At 44.7% G+C, this 17,918-nt stretch overlaps 1 protein-coding gene across 11 annotated transcripts in view; it reads right to left on the reverse strand.

Moving 5' to 3' along the window:
- The window catches only part of LOC120904216 (cadherin-87A), a 135,257-nt gene that overhangs the window by 7,685 nt on the left and 109,654 nt on the right, over nt 1-17,918 (reverse strand). For all 11 annotated transcript variants that reach the window (XR_005739730.1, XM_040314124.1, XM_040314071.1 and 8 more), the window contains 6 exons: nt 17,782-17,911; nt 17,325-17,448; nt 16,067-16,127; nt 12,186-12,639; nt 11,998-12,102; nt 3,007-3,175 (listed from right to left, as the gene is read on the reverse strand). Coding sequence is in view for 10 of the 11 variants with exons in the window: in XM_040314124.1 (XP_040170058.1) it covers nt 3,007-3,175; nt 11,998-12,102; nt 12,186-12,639; nt 16,067-16,127; nt 17,325-17,448; nt 17,782-17,911 (1,043 nt within the window). In the remaining variant the exon portion in view is untranslated. The remainder of the gene's footprint in view (nt 1-3,006; nt 3,176-11,997; nt 12,103-12,185; nt 12,640-16,066; nt 16,128-17,324; nt 17,449-17,781; nt 17,912-17,918) is intronic.

Below are 17,918 nucleotides of genomic sequence, written 5' to 3' on the forward strand. Positions count from 1 at the left end.
ACGTGAATGGGTTGAACGGTTGAATTATTAGCCGAGGTGATGAAGCGAAACAATGCTAAAATATGTGAGCCGGCTATTTGTGCACCGCTTGGCACACAAACCAAACCCTCAACCGTTACCCAGTTGTTGTCGTTGGCATTTAATCTGCCAAGCGACGGGCTAAATGACAAATGCTTTTGTGCGAGAGATTATGTTTCGCCCATAATAGTCTGACACTGAGTGCCATCGATAATGCTTCAACAATTGATGTCGCTGTTCCGATGCGTGGGCAATTGGCAGCTGTTGTTTAGGGGCAATTAATGTTTTAAACAGACGCATAAGCCTGCTTTTATGTTGGTTCAATCTAGTTCGATTGTGAAACAATCTAGTTCTTTTGATTTTGTTTTGTTATGTTTATTTTATATGCTCTAAGTGTATATACGATTGGATTAAAGTTTTAAATATAATTGAGGAAGCCCGCACGACAGTCTATGTGACCGAGCGCCCAAAAGAGTGTACAATGGCAACAAATGTCATTAAAACACCATGAACTCCACAATAATTAGCACATTTAGTGGTCGAGTGTCGGTTAACGTGATTATTTTACTCACAGACATATACTAAATATAAAGAATTAAATTCTATTATGCTATTAAATTCTTCATGTATTAAATTCAGTCTATTAAATTTTTAATGTAAATGGTATATGGCGAGAAAATATGTTTAATGAGACATTTTGCTGTAGAAAACGTGGCATACTGTAGAAGAATAGAATATCCATTCATAATGAGTGCCTTATACTTTTACGAAGTTTTATTTTATAAATATCTACAGAAAACATAATTTCATGTTGATCTGTTAATCTTGCATTTGAGTTCTAAATGAAAAATAAAGAAAATGATGTTTTCAATAAACACATTTCCTGATTCTAGCTTCTACCTGAGCAGATACCATCACCATTACTCTCATTAATATGTAAGTAAACTGCAACCAACTCAATTAAACCTATTAATTTGGTAACAAATGACAAATGAGGAATACTTCGCTTTTCTTACTCGTGAGATTTTATGAACGATTACAAGATGAGCATGCTCTTTCGTTCATCCAAGAACTTAAAAGTTTTTTTTTATTATACAAGCCATTTAGAGCGTTCAAATTTCATTTACAGAGTTTCAATGAATTCGGTCATTTGGGAATGATCAGAATGATCCAGTGGTCTCCAAACTACGGCCCGCGGGCCGCTTGCGACCCTCAAGAGCCTTTAATGAGGCCCGCGATGACTGGGTAAAGGTTAAATTAAAAAGCTTTCTTTTCTAACTAATTAATCAAAATTTATTTGTTTTCTTCTGTAAGACGAAAATCAAAATTCAATAAAAGAAAGCTGCAGAAATTTGATATATTTTGTTAGTATTTTCTTATTAAAACGAGATTTGAACTTCCACTCATTCTAACGATAGTGTCAAAATGGCCCTCAACAACGTTGATTGTGAAGCAATGCGGCCCGCGAACTGAAAAGTTTGGAGACCCCTGGTCTAATCAATCAATCAATAAACGACTATCATTTGTTGTTTCTGTACCATTGCCAAAGATGGATTGAAATAAATATCCCCTTTTTCAAATTTTTCTTTACACAGTTTCCCTGTCAAGCCCGCGTTACAAATCTAGTAAAATGGATCGCAAAATTTTGAGTTTTTTTTGAATAAATTTTATTAAATTTTAATTGTACAGCAGCTTATCGTACAGCAAAAAAAAGGTTATTAAATTCCCTCAACTATTTAGACTATAAAACATTTTGAATTAATAAATTAAACGCATTTCCTTGTTCTGTTGCTCCAATCACACATGCATTTCCTTGGCATCTGTTGCATCAATCACAAGGATTATTATTCATTATTCCAATATGTTTTATAGTCTAAATAGCTGGGGAATTCAATACCCTTTGTTTTGATGTACGATAAGCCACATTCTGATTAATATTCAATGAAATATAGCAAAAAAAAACAAAATTCAATTTCATGCGAGCTCTAAGGCGACCTTTATCATTGACAAAACGGGAAAGTTCGGCCAATAGGTAAACATAATATTTATGAAAATAAGGAAATAAAAATTCACAAAAACAATATTTCACCTTCGATCTCCCTTTGAAGCGGAGACTTTAAAAATGGCGCCCAAAAACAAAATCTACACCCATCACAACTAGGGTTCACTAGTCACAGTTACAGGCAGCAAAGGCGCAAAGCGTTAAACGAGCAGCCGGAACTAATTAAGCCGATTAGCTAACCTCGTTTCCCCGTTGATCGTCCGCCGGAAAGCCATTCCAAGGGTGACGTTACGCACATTGCTAATTTATTGATTCCTTTCGACTTTTGCGAAAGGACCTGGCGGCAAACCGGCAAGCAATGTGTCTCGTACCATCTGACCGCCGCTTCGTGATGTACGCGCGGAAAACAGATGCCCCGCGCTCTAATGACAGTTTGAGGGGAAGTTAAATATATATGATGTCGTCCTTCCGCGCTAGTGACACTGCTTATAACGGAAGCAGTTCCACGATAAACTGTTGTTCTGTGTTTGCGTGTGTGTGCCCGGGAATGCATCTTGACAGTGTTCAATAAATAATCGATTAATGGTCAACAGGCAAGAAGGGGCACGGGATAAAAGCCCGATAGCACCGTACGTTAGGCCAGGCAAAACCATTTGCTCTGTCTTATCACAGTCTTGTTAATGGTTCCTGTGTCTCACTGATAGTGTTTGCGGTTTGCCGTTGCATCCGGTAGTGATAGCAAAGACGGCGCATTGTCCTTAGAATCAATATACAACACACACCAACACAATAACACACGTGGGGTGTGGGTCAAACAAAGCCTCATTCTGTCTAACCTTTTGTGCAGTGTTCTATGTGCTGCATCCATATAGACCAGATGACGATCCAGCGCAGTAGAGCCGTGAAGTGTGGCCCATTCAGCCCAAGTACACTTGATTAAACGCAATGGAAGGTTAAGCGGTGGCGGTGGCGCCGGTGGCCCTTACCTGTGGTGTTGTGGATCTCGAAAAAGCTGCTTTCCGTCATCCGGTATTCGGCAATCGTCGAGTCGGCATCTGTTGCTTGCACCGTCGTCAGGATGGTACCGATCGGTTGCTCCTCGACCACCTGGTAGTGATAGTGCGGGTTCTCCGGTGTCCACGGTGGTGCGAACAGCTGCGGCAATGGGCATGAAACGAGAGAAACAGAAACGGTTCAGGCTAAGGTCGAAGCACGGAGCATGTACGAGCGCACAGAAGATGGATTGACAAATGGCTGAGACGTAGGCGTCACCTTAAGTAATATAATAAATTTCCACACAAATTTATGCATGCATACATGCACGCCTCATTTACCCGTGCCCGGCGTGTTTCCGGTAGTGCTTCCCATCGGTGGTTAATGCAAACGAGCACTACGAGGGTACTACCTGCAAGCCAAGCACGGTGGCTTTTAAGCCGTTCGGGGAAGTTTGCACAGAAAACCGGGTACCGGATCGTTGTCATCGTTGTGACTCTCTGCTGACAGCAATAAACTGTGAATAATGGTCTGGAAAAGCCATCAACCAGACTGTGACGGAATGGGGAATGGTATCGGGCAATGGGGGCGGTATCGGGCGGTACCACAGTCGCACTCAACGACCCCGTTCCAGGAAGGTGCCGTAAGAAAAAGTAGCTTCTTCGGTCGATAGCCGTTGCTGTCGGTGCGGCAAGGATATCACAAATAATCGGGCACAGGCGGCAGCATAAATCAAGGAGCAACCGAGCCCATTCCGTGGTCTAGTTGACTCGAGTTGCAGCGTAAACCACGACCGAGTATGTGTGTCTGTGAGTGTGTTTATTGGTTTGGAAATGGGAAGGGTACAGATGTGTTATGATTTGAACCATTTTCCCATTCCCATCATCAACCGGTTAAGCTTCCATATGCTCAATCAAGAGTAAATAGCACCATATCTGAGATGCTATCTGTAGCATTCCTTCCCAACTTTCCAAAGGGCTCACTAATTTCTAATAAAAACTAGTAGGTAAGAATGTGCGAATCGAAATGTTTTGTGCTTGCGTTCAACATTCCTCCTTTGCCAGCATTCAAAGGAAACATTTCAATCCTCAAAAAACGAAACTCTTGAGCAAAAATCATCAAGATATTGGCTAGAATCCATTCATTGTTAGTCTTTGGCACGTTACCTCCTCAGCAGTTGTGGACGAGTTAACCTCGTCTGTCACTTTCCAATAACGGGACGCCACGGACATTCCAACAAAGTACATCATCAAGCCTTGGCCTCTTACCATCCCTCGGCGTCCCTCGGTACAACACGTTTCACTTTGTGTTTTTGCCCAGCCCAGCTTCGTGTGCGATGGTTCTGCGCCAAACAACGTGTTTCCGGGAGCCTTTCCCCATGCCAAGCACCAAACTGGGGACAAGTCGGTGAGAAAACGCATCAAGGGGGTGTTCACAATTCATCACCGGTGCCGGTTACCGGGTTGCCTCGACACGACGAGTACACAGCGTACCAGATCCCCGGATCTGCAATCGAAAGGATGAGGGTTCTTGTCCTGTGCCTTCCATTGCGAAGCTGCCCCAGCTGCCTTTCCTAAGGGCTAACATTTACACTGGGTGCTGGCATTGAAAAGACTCACGTCAAAACACGCTTCTGTAGTATGAGCACAGGCAGAAGCGGAGAGCATCCCCGGGGAGGGATAAGAATAGCAACAGTGCAAAGAAAACACGACTCATCGTTGGGCACAGACGGGCAGCTTTTTTTTGTTTTGCTGCCGGAATGGAATTGACAGCATTGTGATTTGCATTTGCAACGGAAGTAAATCATCGGAACGATTTGTCGGAATGGGTTTGCCGGAATCGGTTGGCTAGGTGGCGGATTGAATTGGAATACATTTACTGGAGTTTCATTTTTTCTCTCTCTCCCTATCACTGTTCGTCTCGTGAAACAATTCCTTTCGATTGCAGAAGTTGCCGCTGGATACAATAAAATGTTGCTGATGGATGGGTTAGCAAATGTACGACTTACACTGTGACTTTAATGATCGATTTAATGGCTTTTTATAGGAAAGTGTACTTTGCGATATTGGTGTACATTTGATCGCATTTGAATAGCATACACTAGGATAGCTAGAATAATGTGGCGTGCGACTTGGCTACAATTACAATTTAATGTATGAAAATACACATTATACAAACATGCTAGAAAGTGGTTAACGTGATATGTAAAACAGAAAAAAAACAAAGTTTCCATAACTTAAGATGGATTTTTTTCGTATATAATGATACCATTGAGTTTAATATAGAATAGGAAAACGCAAAGTTACAGATATGCTCTTCGTAGATTAAAGATTCAAAACTCTACCAAACTTATGATTGAATTACCCATTAGCTCCATTGTTACAACAAACCGTTGAGCTAAACAGCATCAACAAGGAAGCACGAAGAAACTAATTTTGAAACATAATACTTTATATGACTTAATATGCAAATCCAAAATTATGAAAACTACAATTAACTGCTTTTCAGAATGCGATGGAGACGCCCAGTCAATTTCGTTCGTTTGCGATGCTCTATGCCAGACACGTTCACCATCGCAATAGCAGCACAATCTACTGAATATACATTACCCAAATCATTGCTTAATACGCTCTAATGAAGATGACAGATCGCCTTAAGAAACTTCAGCCCCTACCGGCACCGTAACAGGCCAAGGGAAACTTAAAATTATGCTCCAGCTGCACCTGTGCTCGTGCCTTTACCTATTCCTCCAGCACCAGGCAGCAACGCAGCAACGGCGACAGTACGCGGAAAGTACACCCGATACCGTTCCCAGCATCACGCTACCAAACGCCTGTTAAACACTGATAATTGCCTTATCATTTATGCAAATGATACACTCGATAGTCGAACGGTGCGCCGGCACGCACACGCTCCGTGAGATATATTAACTCACTTATTGGTCCTGCCCAAAAACTGCCACCAACTGGTAAGCACTTGCTGCCTGCCGGTGGATTTTCCGTCAAACCGGACGTGCCTCGCGCAACACGAGAGCAACTGTTCCTAAGCGAAACCGAGTACTGGTGCTCTCCTTGCCACAACGCAGGCGCTTCTTGTGTGCCGGGGGTATTTAGAAGCACCGGATTTGATCGGATTTGGGAGTCGAGTTCGGGGAGCCCTGGGCGGCGGGCCAAAAATTGCACAGCACCAGATGACCCGGCATGTCATGTCACGAGCGAAGTAGTTTGCACCCTAGTGACAACAAATTAGATCACGCTCAGCCTTGAGTTCTGTCAACCCGCCGAAACACACGCACACACGCCAAACTCGTTCGACGAGATTCCCTTTTGGGAGATACTGTCGGAGCTGTCACTGTTCTGTTTCTGGTCGTAAAGGCTGCCGGTTTGCTTTAGTCTGACTTTAAATCGCTGACCAACTTTCGTGGATAAGCAGACGCAGAGGCGAGTGAGTGGCTGTGTGGCCACCCCGCTTTGTACATTTTATGAGGGTGTATTTTCCGCTTTTATCACTACTAATTTAAAATAGATTTGCTACATTGCTGCAGAGATGGATTCATAATTATTAATGTGCCCGGGGGCGAGGGTGAAGCCCGAGGTCCGTGGGGAGTGACACGTGGATGGATAATTTACACTCACATGAGAAACAAAAGGCCGGGCTTTGGTTGGGAATCGAGAAACCATTCTGCAAGAGCGGCAATTAAAATTGATGCGAGATGAAGCTGCAGGACGAGGAAGAAATACGAGACAGCGGGTACGTCTTTCACACATCGTTCAACACATACACACACACAGACACAGTTTAACAGACGCACGGCCGTTTATGTCTCACAAAACCGGTGATGTGGATGATGTACGACCGATAAACGCTGGATAGCAGCAACCCAAGCTTCCGTTGCTGTTGGGTTGGGTGAGGGGATAGGTTCTTAAGAAAATTCCATTATTTGTACTACACTTGGGAAAGCCTCCGTTTTGCGTGCCGTGTGGGAACGATACAGGTTTAGAATGAGCACATAAATTATTCACCATTGAATGATTCCGACGGGGTGGGCTGAGTCCCGAGGCTGAGGAGTGAAGATGAGCAGGATCGATTGAAATGTTCCCTTAGCGTAGGCAAACCGTTTCTGCTAACATATCCCACGACACCACCATTCTTCTCGGGTACGGGTTGTGGCTGCGAATGTCCGTTTCCGAAAGCTTCCAAACGAACCTAACCGATGGGTAAAGCCCATAATCGTATTATAATTAAAATGCCCTCATCTTACCGCCGCTTTTGTTCTTGGTTGGCAAGAACTGGGTCGGGATTTTCTACAGGCTCTGCTTCCATCATACAGAACATGCCTTATATGCTAGCACACTCCCGCCCCAGAAAGTGGCTTGATGGAATTGTAGAAACAATTCCTTGGAGAAAGCCCACTTCCGGTACGTATCGGTACGCTTAGAACCTTCCGGACAAACCTTCCCAACGCTCCACTGAATCGTTCACATACACACCCTCTGCTGCAAGCGTTTGGGAGTTTGGGATAGATTTTTACTCAAGAGGAATAACCCCATCGTTTGGTCGATTGTACGGGAGATGATATTACGGGATCTGTCCGCAGAGCGTTGGGATGAAACCCGGTAGCCGAAATGTTCGGCTCGAGAGAGTTTTGTTTGAATTAATTACAGATCGACGATGAAAGAGTTTTCATCTCTTCGTTTAAGCTGTAGTTGGAATTGTCTGTGCTTCGTTTGTTTCATACAGCGGAAGCGATGTGTAATTGAAAGAAGGGATCAAATTTTTGTCTTTTTTGTTCTAAGTAAGCTTTAGGGCTAGTTTGAAGAACAAGTTTCCTTGAAATGGAACGCTCTACCTGCTGGTATTTGCCCCAGAATTGAAAACAATATTAAGTGAGCCTCCATTCGACCTAGTTAAAGCTTCCTTTTCTCTTGTATACATCGAACTATCTTCACTTTAGTGATTTTTTGCCCCGAACTGCTGTTTCAAATGAGCCGAGAAAACAGGTCCTGCAAACGATGCTCCACTTCGTGTCGTTCCTGCTCAGTTTCGAAGTGTGCCTTATCATGCCGAGGGATCAACGGGTGAGTCTCAAGCACATTCTGATCAAACGTACCCGTCCCGGTGTTGTGCAATGCGATATCTCTAGCTTCAGCCAGTAAGCCTCGGAGTATATTGCACCGCAGCTGCACATACCGGTTGCCTTTGCGCTTTCTCGAAAGGCACTTCAACATATTAACACCACCGAGAGCACCAATTCGCCTCCTTCTGGCCCGGGTAGCGGTGGCATCCACTGCTGGTGGATTACGGCACATCGACTCACCCGACCGACCTCACATCCTCGTAATAAGACTTTTCACCTGTGTCATAACACGCTTGTCAGCGCCCCCTGTCCTACCCGCCCGCCAAGCCTTCATGCGTCAGTAGACACAACCAGTGTCTGGGCCTGTGTCGTCAACCCGTCTTCAAACCGTACCATTACTCGGGAGAGTATTTTTGGCTTAACGAAAACGCCATTTACGGTAGGATGACTACCCATGCCTGGTTACCCCTTGTCCCGCGTTTGGCACCGCCCACCGTAACCCCTCTGACCCGGACAGTAATTAACGGAAGTGGTGCAAAGTAACCTTGGTTAGGATAATGCTCAAGAGTCACTCGGTCGGCGGGATGCTTCTCGATGTCATTGGTTTAATTTAGCTCATCTGGCGGTTGGGAAGGGCTGGGGCAGCAGAAAGGGGTGGCAAGCAAGACACTAAGAGCAACCATAGCATCCAGCAGGGATCACGGGGCACCGTATCCATGAAAAGGTGCCACCGTTTGTTCGTAGTGCGAAAAGTTGCCAGGATAGAGGGAAAAAATACACCTACCGACACACACAAAGCACAGACAATCTGACTTCTTACGGCAAAGGGGCACCATCTTCATGCCGTAGTCATGCGACGCCACCCAAACCCGGCTCTCCGTAAAAGGAGAACCTTGTGCGCTATCACGTTCCACTTTAATGGGTTCCTCGGGCTCCCTGGCGTTTCTGGCAGACCAGGGCGTTTGTATGCTGGCGCGAAAGCTGGGTTCCACGCCCGCTGGTTTCTCATTTCCACCCGCTGCAGATGACAGCACTCCAGCCGGAGGCGCGGGGCCTGAACGCGGGACGCGCGATTTGTCTTGATACAGTCTTAATAGAGCACGCAAGAGCGAACCCGGGGCGGATGTTTTTAAAACCATGCTACGTAAACCCATCACCATTCCCATTCCCACGGCTTGCCGGCGTGGGTTGGCGTTTGCATGGATCAAGCACTGCTCCTGAGGATCCCAGCGAGACCCCGGCACTGCGTGGGGGCAAGTGAACGGCACCAGCCGACCGCCGGATGCAGCTTCGTCCGGGACGGGAGGGGTGTTACGCTGGTGGGTAACGTTAGGATATTTTCTCATAATTCGCTGGAAGGATGCTAAAAAAACGCCACCACTAGCAGGAGTTCATCATTGCCACCACGTTGCGATACACACACACACACAGCGTGAAGCCAAGATTGAGCAGGAAGATCGCGACCGAAAGGGGTGAACCAGAAGTAAGAAAAAAAACAAGGAAAAGCAGCGCACACGGAAAAACGCGCGATGAAAGGAAACGAAAAGCGATGCAATTTTTCTTCCCGCATGGAATGTTCGTGCCCTCGAACCAAGCCCTGGTGAAATGAGAAATGGTGAGTGGCGGAATTTTTCTCTCCACCGATGGCGAGTGGCAACAGGACGGCGTTAAAACCACTGCGTCGGGAATAAATTGCTTCATTATATGGTGCTCTGTTTTCGGAATGGTGTTGCTTTTAGCTATCTTTCTCTTCTTTTTTGTTTTGTTTTCGTTTGATCCACTTGCTGCGAACTTCACGTCCATGGTGCTGGTGTTCTGGTACGTGTGTGAGCTTTGTGTGGCCCGATGAACGCGAGAAAAAAGCATTCTCCAAGAAACATTAAAACAATTCATGCGAAGTTACGAGAACTTCATTCTGTGGATTTTGAAAAAAAAAATGGACGGAATTGTACAGCTGCACTTGATAGTTAGAACAGTTTATGAAAGTAAATATTAGCTTCATGTGTTTTCCTCCACAATGTGTTTTCTTTTTTTAAAGGAAAAAAGAAGCTCTCTTTTATAATTTCTCTTTTCAAAGAAAACTTCAAAGAAAACACAAAGAAAACTTTCGCATCTTACAGTACGATAAAGCGCTAGCTGACAATTTATATACAGTAAACAGTCATTTTTCATAAAAACCTATACAAATATCATTCACAAAGGGTCATATTCGTTGGTTTTGGCACCCTGTCAGTCTACTTCATGGAATTAAAATTAACTCCGTTTGATGGCGGTCCTAATAAGCAACGAGATTTCACTTGCAGGAAGAGTTTTAGTAAAGGGTACTTCAATTGGTGAAGCGATTGTGTAAAAAAATTATCTTTTCTTGCTACGGGTTGAACGAGATGATAGCATGAATTTGTTATTTACAGTTCAAATAGAATAATATCTCTAATTAATTAAATTCAAATGCCTGTTTGCAGCCGTAATTCAGCATAAACCTTTCTGAACAATAAGAGTCACGAGCTTATGAGTATTTATTTCCTATTGAACACACTTCAATTTGGAACATTATGTGTATTATCATGATAAAGGTTTTCTGTTATAACAAACTCTCTTTACACTAAACTGCGCATCAGTTCTATTTTCATATTAACTGTAGTTTGCATATCAACCCCGCTACATGGCTTGTCGGGATTGAGTACTAAACAGCACTTAAGTACTAAACATAAACAAACAATTTTCCTTTGAAATGGATCTAAATCGAGAATACTTGGACAACATTAATTAGATAGCAACAATAAATGAACTATTTTCGTTGTTTTGTTTAAAGTTACGAAAACGCAGCTGAACATTTATTCTAAGAAATATTCTATATTCATGGTAGTGGTAATGTTGCATGGAAATACGTATCTTCGCTTCAATGGAAAATACGATTCGGTGTAGATCTAAATAAACAAAAAACTATTTAAAACATGTCTATAACAACAAGCCACAACTTAACCAAATTTTATTACTGGTTAAGTGTAATACTAAATTGCTGAAATTTTTGAATGATTCATCGTAAAATGTATCATGAATTAACAGTATCCTCCATCAACGTATGTTTATACATCATTAGTGGGACGTTTCGAAAACAGGACCGTTTGCTTTCCGCATAAAATAACGCTTGAGCCCATTTTACGATGGATATTTGATATTTATTAAATTCAACGAGCTGTATGTGACTCACTCGAAGCGGGTTAAAACGACGTCTTCTACTCGATCTTGTATGTATCGGTACAAAGGGAACAATTCCCACCATCACATCACACTGAGAGTAATCCATTTACTTAGAGTACTTTTCGCGCTACAAAACGGCATCCCTATTCCAAACTTTTATATGACGCTTCTTTTCCTCCACCGCTGAAATGCAACAACACTCCCAACACTCAATCGAGTGTGAAAATTATGCGCATTGCATTGCACAGCGCATATTAACGAGGTTTATTTCCCTCTTTCCTAGTGGTGCCATCAAAGCGAGGAGACTACTTATTCCCCACCGGCAAAACCGAAGTGATCGCATGCAAAGCACATCCCAAACCATTTTCCGTAAAAGCACTCTCGCCTAAAAAGCATTGCACCTCACCAGCAGCGAAGATATGATTGTCGCAGCAAATTTGCAAATCAATCGATCATAGCACGCTCGCGTTATGGGATTTTCAGCACAACAGTTCCGCACATCAGCACGGCTCAGAAAAGCAAGCAGCGATCCATTTTCCATTTCCCGAATGGACTCATTTGCATGTGTTGCTGTGCAGAAACACCCTCGGTAAGGGATCGGTTGGAAACGAACTGACTAATGGGAGCTTGCCTCCGATTTTCAAATTGCTAGTTTTGCGAGCAAAGCCGTCCCCACGTCCCCGACTGGGTAATCTTTTGCACTTACCGGTGGCTCTTCATTAACGTCCGTAATCGTGATGATGAGAAGTCCTTCGCCCTGCTGGATGGATGGTGCCGTCGTATCGGTCACGAGTACCGTGATGCGTATGACCTGGAATTTGCAGACAAAGCGAAACATTTATGAAACACGATTCATGCCACTACACTTCACTCCACCCCGCGTCAAACGCTTACCGCAAAGCTGTCCCGCAGCAAGCGTCGATTCACAAACACCTTGCCGGAACGATCGATCATAAACATATCCTTGAAGTCTTCCATCTCGCCCACCTCCTTGCCGTTCTTGTCCACCGCGGTGATCGGCTCGGTGGCCGCATAGTCCAGCGACTCGCTCGATGCCACGTCCGGATCGACGGCGACCAGCGTATGCACCAGCGTCCCGATCGGTGCATCTTCGCTCACATCCGCCCGTTGCGTGGTCGGCGTAAAGTAGGGCGCCTTATCGTTGCTGTTGATAATGCTCACCGTCAGCATGGTCGTGCCGGACAGGCTGGGTGTGCCGGAGTCGGACGCCACAATCTCCATCTGGTACGTGTTGCGTCGATCGTAGTCCAGCTTGCGGGCAATGCTAACGACACCGGTCCTATTGTCGATCGTGAAATCATCAAAGCTACCCTGCTGAATGCGATACCTTGCGGGAAGAAAAGGGTACAAACAGACACACACACACATTAAACACCTCCAATCAATGCAAATAAACCGAAAAAGCCGATGCAAAACAAACAAAGCGTACAATTCATTGTAATTTCAAGTAAAACTTTTAAGCTTCCTTCGAGCCACCATTCCCCAATTTCTTTGTCTTTGTCTCGGGTCAATCTCGGCCTTAGGCTTGGCACCGGCTTACCGCTCTCACCTTTATTACATTAGCGAATGCAATTAGGGTTCACAGACACAGTGTGGGAAGGTGGGAAGGTTTCGGGGTCTACAAATTGAAAGTGAGTAGCGAATTGCAAATCGACTTCTGCCGAAATCGTTTGCATATTTAATGAGAATTTTGGTGCTGCTGGCCTAATTAAAATTCAACAGGACGTTCCACCACCTTTTCCCGAGCTTGGCGCACTTGGCACGCGAACCGAAATAGCAAGATAAAACCGAGTAAGTAACAAAAAAACGCACAAACACACACACACACACATTAAGCTAAGAACACTGCTCTAATTAATGGGCTGAGGTTGCGTCCCGGGGAAAGATTATGATTCGCAACGGGAAGATGGTGGAAGGAAGGGGCGTTTTTTTGGTCCTCGACACCTCAATCCACTTCTGAATTGGAAATAAGCGGACGCCTGAGTGCTCGGACCGTGCACGGATTTTAAAAACCGACATTCATTACATGCACTTTGGCAACAAAAATGTTACCAATTTAATCACCCAAAACAGCCACTCTCTCGCTCTTAGGCTTTAGTCTATAAAAAAAAGTTTTGCATTTTCTTCCCTAACTCCTCACTGGTCTATTTGTGATGGACACGGTTTCTCCATGAAATCTGGCAACAAGCCCCAAATGCCATGGGCATCTCTAACCCGGGTTCTCACATCCCAAATGATCTTATTTAAAGCTTTGCTCCTCGAACCGGCGGGACAAGAGCATTCCAGCTGCCAAGGTAATCAAAAACGCGAACACAAATTAGGTCGCCGGTCAAGGATGAAGTGGTGAACCGTGGGCATAGCAGCGCTCCGCCTACCGAAGCGCTGCATGAGCCTTAATTTGTGTTTGAGCTTTAATCTCATTTAACCCGTCTACACTGACACTCTCTCTCCCACTCACACACTCTATCGCTCTCTCGGTCATTCCACCTTTGTCGTATCGTACTTTATGATTGGTACTTTTCGAGCAGGGTGACCACACCTTTTGCACGAAAATGCTAGGCGCGGTGGGCGCTCAAGTTTCGTTCCCCGTTCATTCGTAAATCTAAACAAGAATTTGATTAAAATTTAACTTTATTTATGGCAGCTCGCAACCCATCCACAACAATGCTCGCCATGATACTAGCGTCTCATAGTGGACCATTTTTGGAACCCCCCTTTTAACCGATTCCAGCCCTTCTTGTTGCTTGTTTGATTTGTCCCAGTCAATTATGCTGTGGCTCGATGCAGCTACAGCGCGGGAACATGCTCGGTTATTGTGATTTTCCTCTTTGCTGCTTCCGATTCATTCTCGATGTGCCCGTGGATCCGGGGACTCGTCCCGTGTCGTACCGTGTGGTTGTACGCTCGATTGTACTTGTGCATGTTTGCCGGGGCCGTGTATTTTCTGCATTTTTGTACACGTTCGGTTTCGGGTTTTACAACAACTACATCAGTAAAATCGATGCTCGAACTTCGTAGTTTCGCTGTTCTCGTTGGGCCAGAGCGCGGAAGCGTGGGGTTCGGTTTACATGATCCCTACAGGTTTGAAGTTGTGTTTTATGCCGTCAGGGCGCAGGACGGGGGTTGCCATTCGGGATGGCGGATGCCGGAGTGCAATCGGTTCGCAAATAGTCAAAATAGGCCGATATGTTTGCATAAAACACGGGTAATCTTGTACCGTGCAAGGTAATTTATAAATGGTTACACGCCCTTCCGTTTTTGTACACAGTGCATGTATTATTAAGCAAGCAGCGTGTAGTTGGCATTAGTAAATCTGTTTATTTGCAGTTTAACTGTTTTATTATTGCATAAGTATTGCATACTTCATCACATACACCTTTCTTTAAAAAGGGTTCACCAAACGAAGCAATCAGTTAAAATTAAAACGTAATAAACGTAACTTTTGTTAGAGTAGCCAAACATTGTTTTAAAGGTGGGAAAAATCAGTAGAAAAATAAGTAAAATTACGATTTACTATTGTTATTATTATTATTATTTATTTATTTATTTTTATGATTACTTATTGCCTCATTCGGCCCTTTTAATAAGTTACCTATGTTACCGTTTTTTCCGTTTTTTGAAGTGTGGGCATAATTTCGGCAGCCAAAAGGCAAGCTCTTCATACAGAAACTACTTTCAATCATAAAAAATCCTAATAAACGCATCGTTACTTATTAAGGTAATCAAGAAGCGATAAAGGCCATTAAAACAAAACAAGAAAACGGCAGAAGGCTTGACTGAGGCGCTTGTTTTTCCTTATGCCGCATCAGAACCAATAAATGGCTTCAAACGGATATTTAACGGCTGTTTCATCTATTTCCTTACCGATTTTTTGTTTGTAACCATTTCAATGTTCCATGTAATCAATTCTATGAACTTTCCCATTTGCAATAAACACCATCATCTTCATCATCATAACCATCATCGATTGGTTGTCGTTCGCCCTGCCCCGTGGTTTTCGATGGGAAGCTCGTATGCAAGCCTTTAGAGAACAGAGCGCAGCTCATCTACCGAGGGACAAAATCTCGACGTCTCCGGAAGCGGAAGCGACTAAAATGGACATTGATGTCGTTTTGCAACCGAAACCCTAACCGCACCCAACCCACCACCATTGCTGGCGGGAGGGAGTAGAGATTGAAAGAGCATGGAATGAAGTAGCATCGAAGAATCGGAAGGCTCGGCCCTCGCTCGTATACCCCGTTCCGTTCCGGTCGATCCTTCGGTATGAATAAATAAAGGTAAAACAAGGAAAGGTTTAGGTCATATATTCGCATTTACAGCATAACCTTTACCCCTTGGCTTCCGCAATCTCCATCCCTCACGAGATTGAATCGCTTCCGTTCATGATCGAACGAGTTTCTTCAACAGCATCCTTTCGGAAGGAGCCGCCCCTCCCGACGCCTCGACCCGTTGGGCCATGAACGTGCCACAGCCGCACACCATGTCCCGTAACGCAGGGAAGGATTGAAAACACGGGTACAACAGGATAAAATAATCAAGTTATTCTAAAAATTTATTTTTATAGCCTTCGAACCAGTGCACACAACGGTACAGCCCGGGCACCGGGCACCGTACGGTACCAGGGCCGTAGAATCGATCGAAAATTGGTTATGGGGGTTTCTCTCGGCTCGGCTTTCCATCGCTGCTCATCCCGTTCACACGGGACGGGGTATGCGGTTTGTGGAAACATGGTGTAAACGAAATTTAAAATTTACCTGATCTCCGCATTGATTCCTGTATCCAAATCGATCGCTTGCAGTCGCTCCACTACGGTGCCTGGGAAATTGATTGGAAAACAGAAAGAAACACGAACGTAAATCAATTATTTGGGCTAGCTTTCGCTGGTAGAGCTGTAAAGTAAGATGAGTAATGTGATGGTAAAAACACAATAGAAATAATGTAAGCGCCGTTAAGTGGTAGTTACGCCAGGCAATAACACGAGAGAGATTTCACAAGAGCCGTTAGTTTGCAAGAACCGCAGTGCACACGAAAATAGTGTCAAAGTCGCTGTTTTCTGAAAAACGAACCATATATTACGCAAAATGCCAATGTACTGAGGTAACATAAACCTGCCCAAGGCTCGCAATAACGATAGTGACGATATTAATGCGAAATGGTATCGGGTCCCGTCGATCCCCCCAGTCACCAGGGAAATTCGGGATTCGGAAATCAAGCTCGTCAGACATAATATCGAGAAACATTGATGTTAAATAAACTTGACTCTACGCTCAGCATGGAACCGCACGCCCATAGGAGAACTGCGTCCTCTCGGGGGACGGGGTTAGAGGAAATTTCCGAATGTCGATCGATACCGGTACCGGGCATGGATATTGACATGGCATGGCAGACGAACCGCAACCATCCGATAACGTTCGATAGGATTAATATCTTTTGACGAGTTCGTTTGATGAGGAAACTCCAATAAGGCCCGCTTCGGGGACGAGATTGCATGACAACAGTGCTGGGGTGGGAGGGAGAGAAAACGTGGAGTTGGATGGAGCAAAATGTTCATAAACTTAACTTGTTTACAAATACCAACAGTGGCACTGTGTGCAGCCGATAACCCATCGTGCTGAAGCCTATCCTTTCCCCTTGAAGTTGATATTTCCGATAAGTAAGCTCCAATTTCATAGAGTGTCTTTGCAAAAGTAGTTTCTATCGCACTGCCAGAACTATGTCTTAATTCGCTCTCTAAGCATTTGGACAGTGTCTCGCTACCGCTGCCCGTCTGTGCCCGCTCCTGTGGCAAACTTTCTCCCACCAATGACAACAAACAGCGGCAGCCGGGGCTGAGTGAAGGAACTTAAATACTTGGGAACGAGCTCTTGAGCGCTTCGTGGCAACTAAGGCAGCGTAACTTCACTTTTGTCTTGTTCATCACCCATTATAAAAGGAACGCCATTACTACCACGATTGCGGCATTGCGAGAAGGTGCGGGCCAACTGGTGTGCGGCAACTTACGGAGCAACTTACCGATTGGAAAGTTTTCCTCGATCGAGGTGAGATAGTTTTCTCGAGCAAACTGCGGTGCGTGGTTATTAACGTCTCGGATGGTGATGTTCACATTGCAGAGCGTCGTGTACAGCCCATCGGTAGCCTGCGAAGAGGAACGGGGTAATGTCGGAGGTTAGTGCAACGGTTTAGAAATTGTTCGAATGCGATCTGGAAGACCAGACCAGAATAGGTATTAGGTCGATTTTTTGCCTCCCAAACCCTCGCCCAGCTCCCTGCAGCAGGTAAGGTCCCGCTGGCAAGGATGGAGGATCCGATGGGATGGGTTAGTACACGGCCACCGTACGGAACTGGTGCTCAAACAACCGTGCAAGGAAATGTTAATCAAGAGGAATTTCTAATTAGATATAGTAATGGCCCGACAGGGACTGCGGGTACTGTAGCATCCAATGCAAACCCGCCCCGGTGGCTCACTCACCTCGACGCCAAAGAACACATTTTCCGACCTTAGGTGGTTCACATCGAGCGCAACCGTTTTCGATATCGTCAGCTGACCGGTGCGTTTATCGATTTCGAAATGCCGTGTGACGGCCTCGTTGCCGATGATGCTGCGGA

The sequence above is a fragment of the Anopheles arabiensis genome, chromosome 2, assembly GCF_016920715.1.
Source record: "Anopheles arabiensis isolate DONGOLA chromosome 2, AaraD3, whole genome shotgun sequence".
Classification (NCBI taxonomy): domain Eukaryota; kingdom Metazoa; phylum Arthropoda; class Insecta; order Diptera; family Culicidae; genus Anopheles; species Anopheles arabiensis.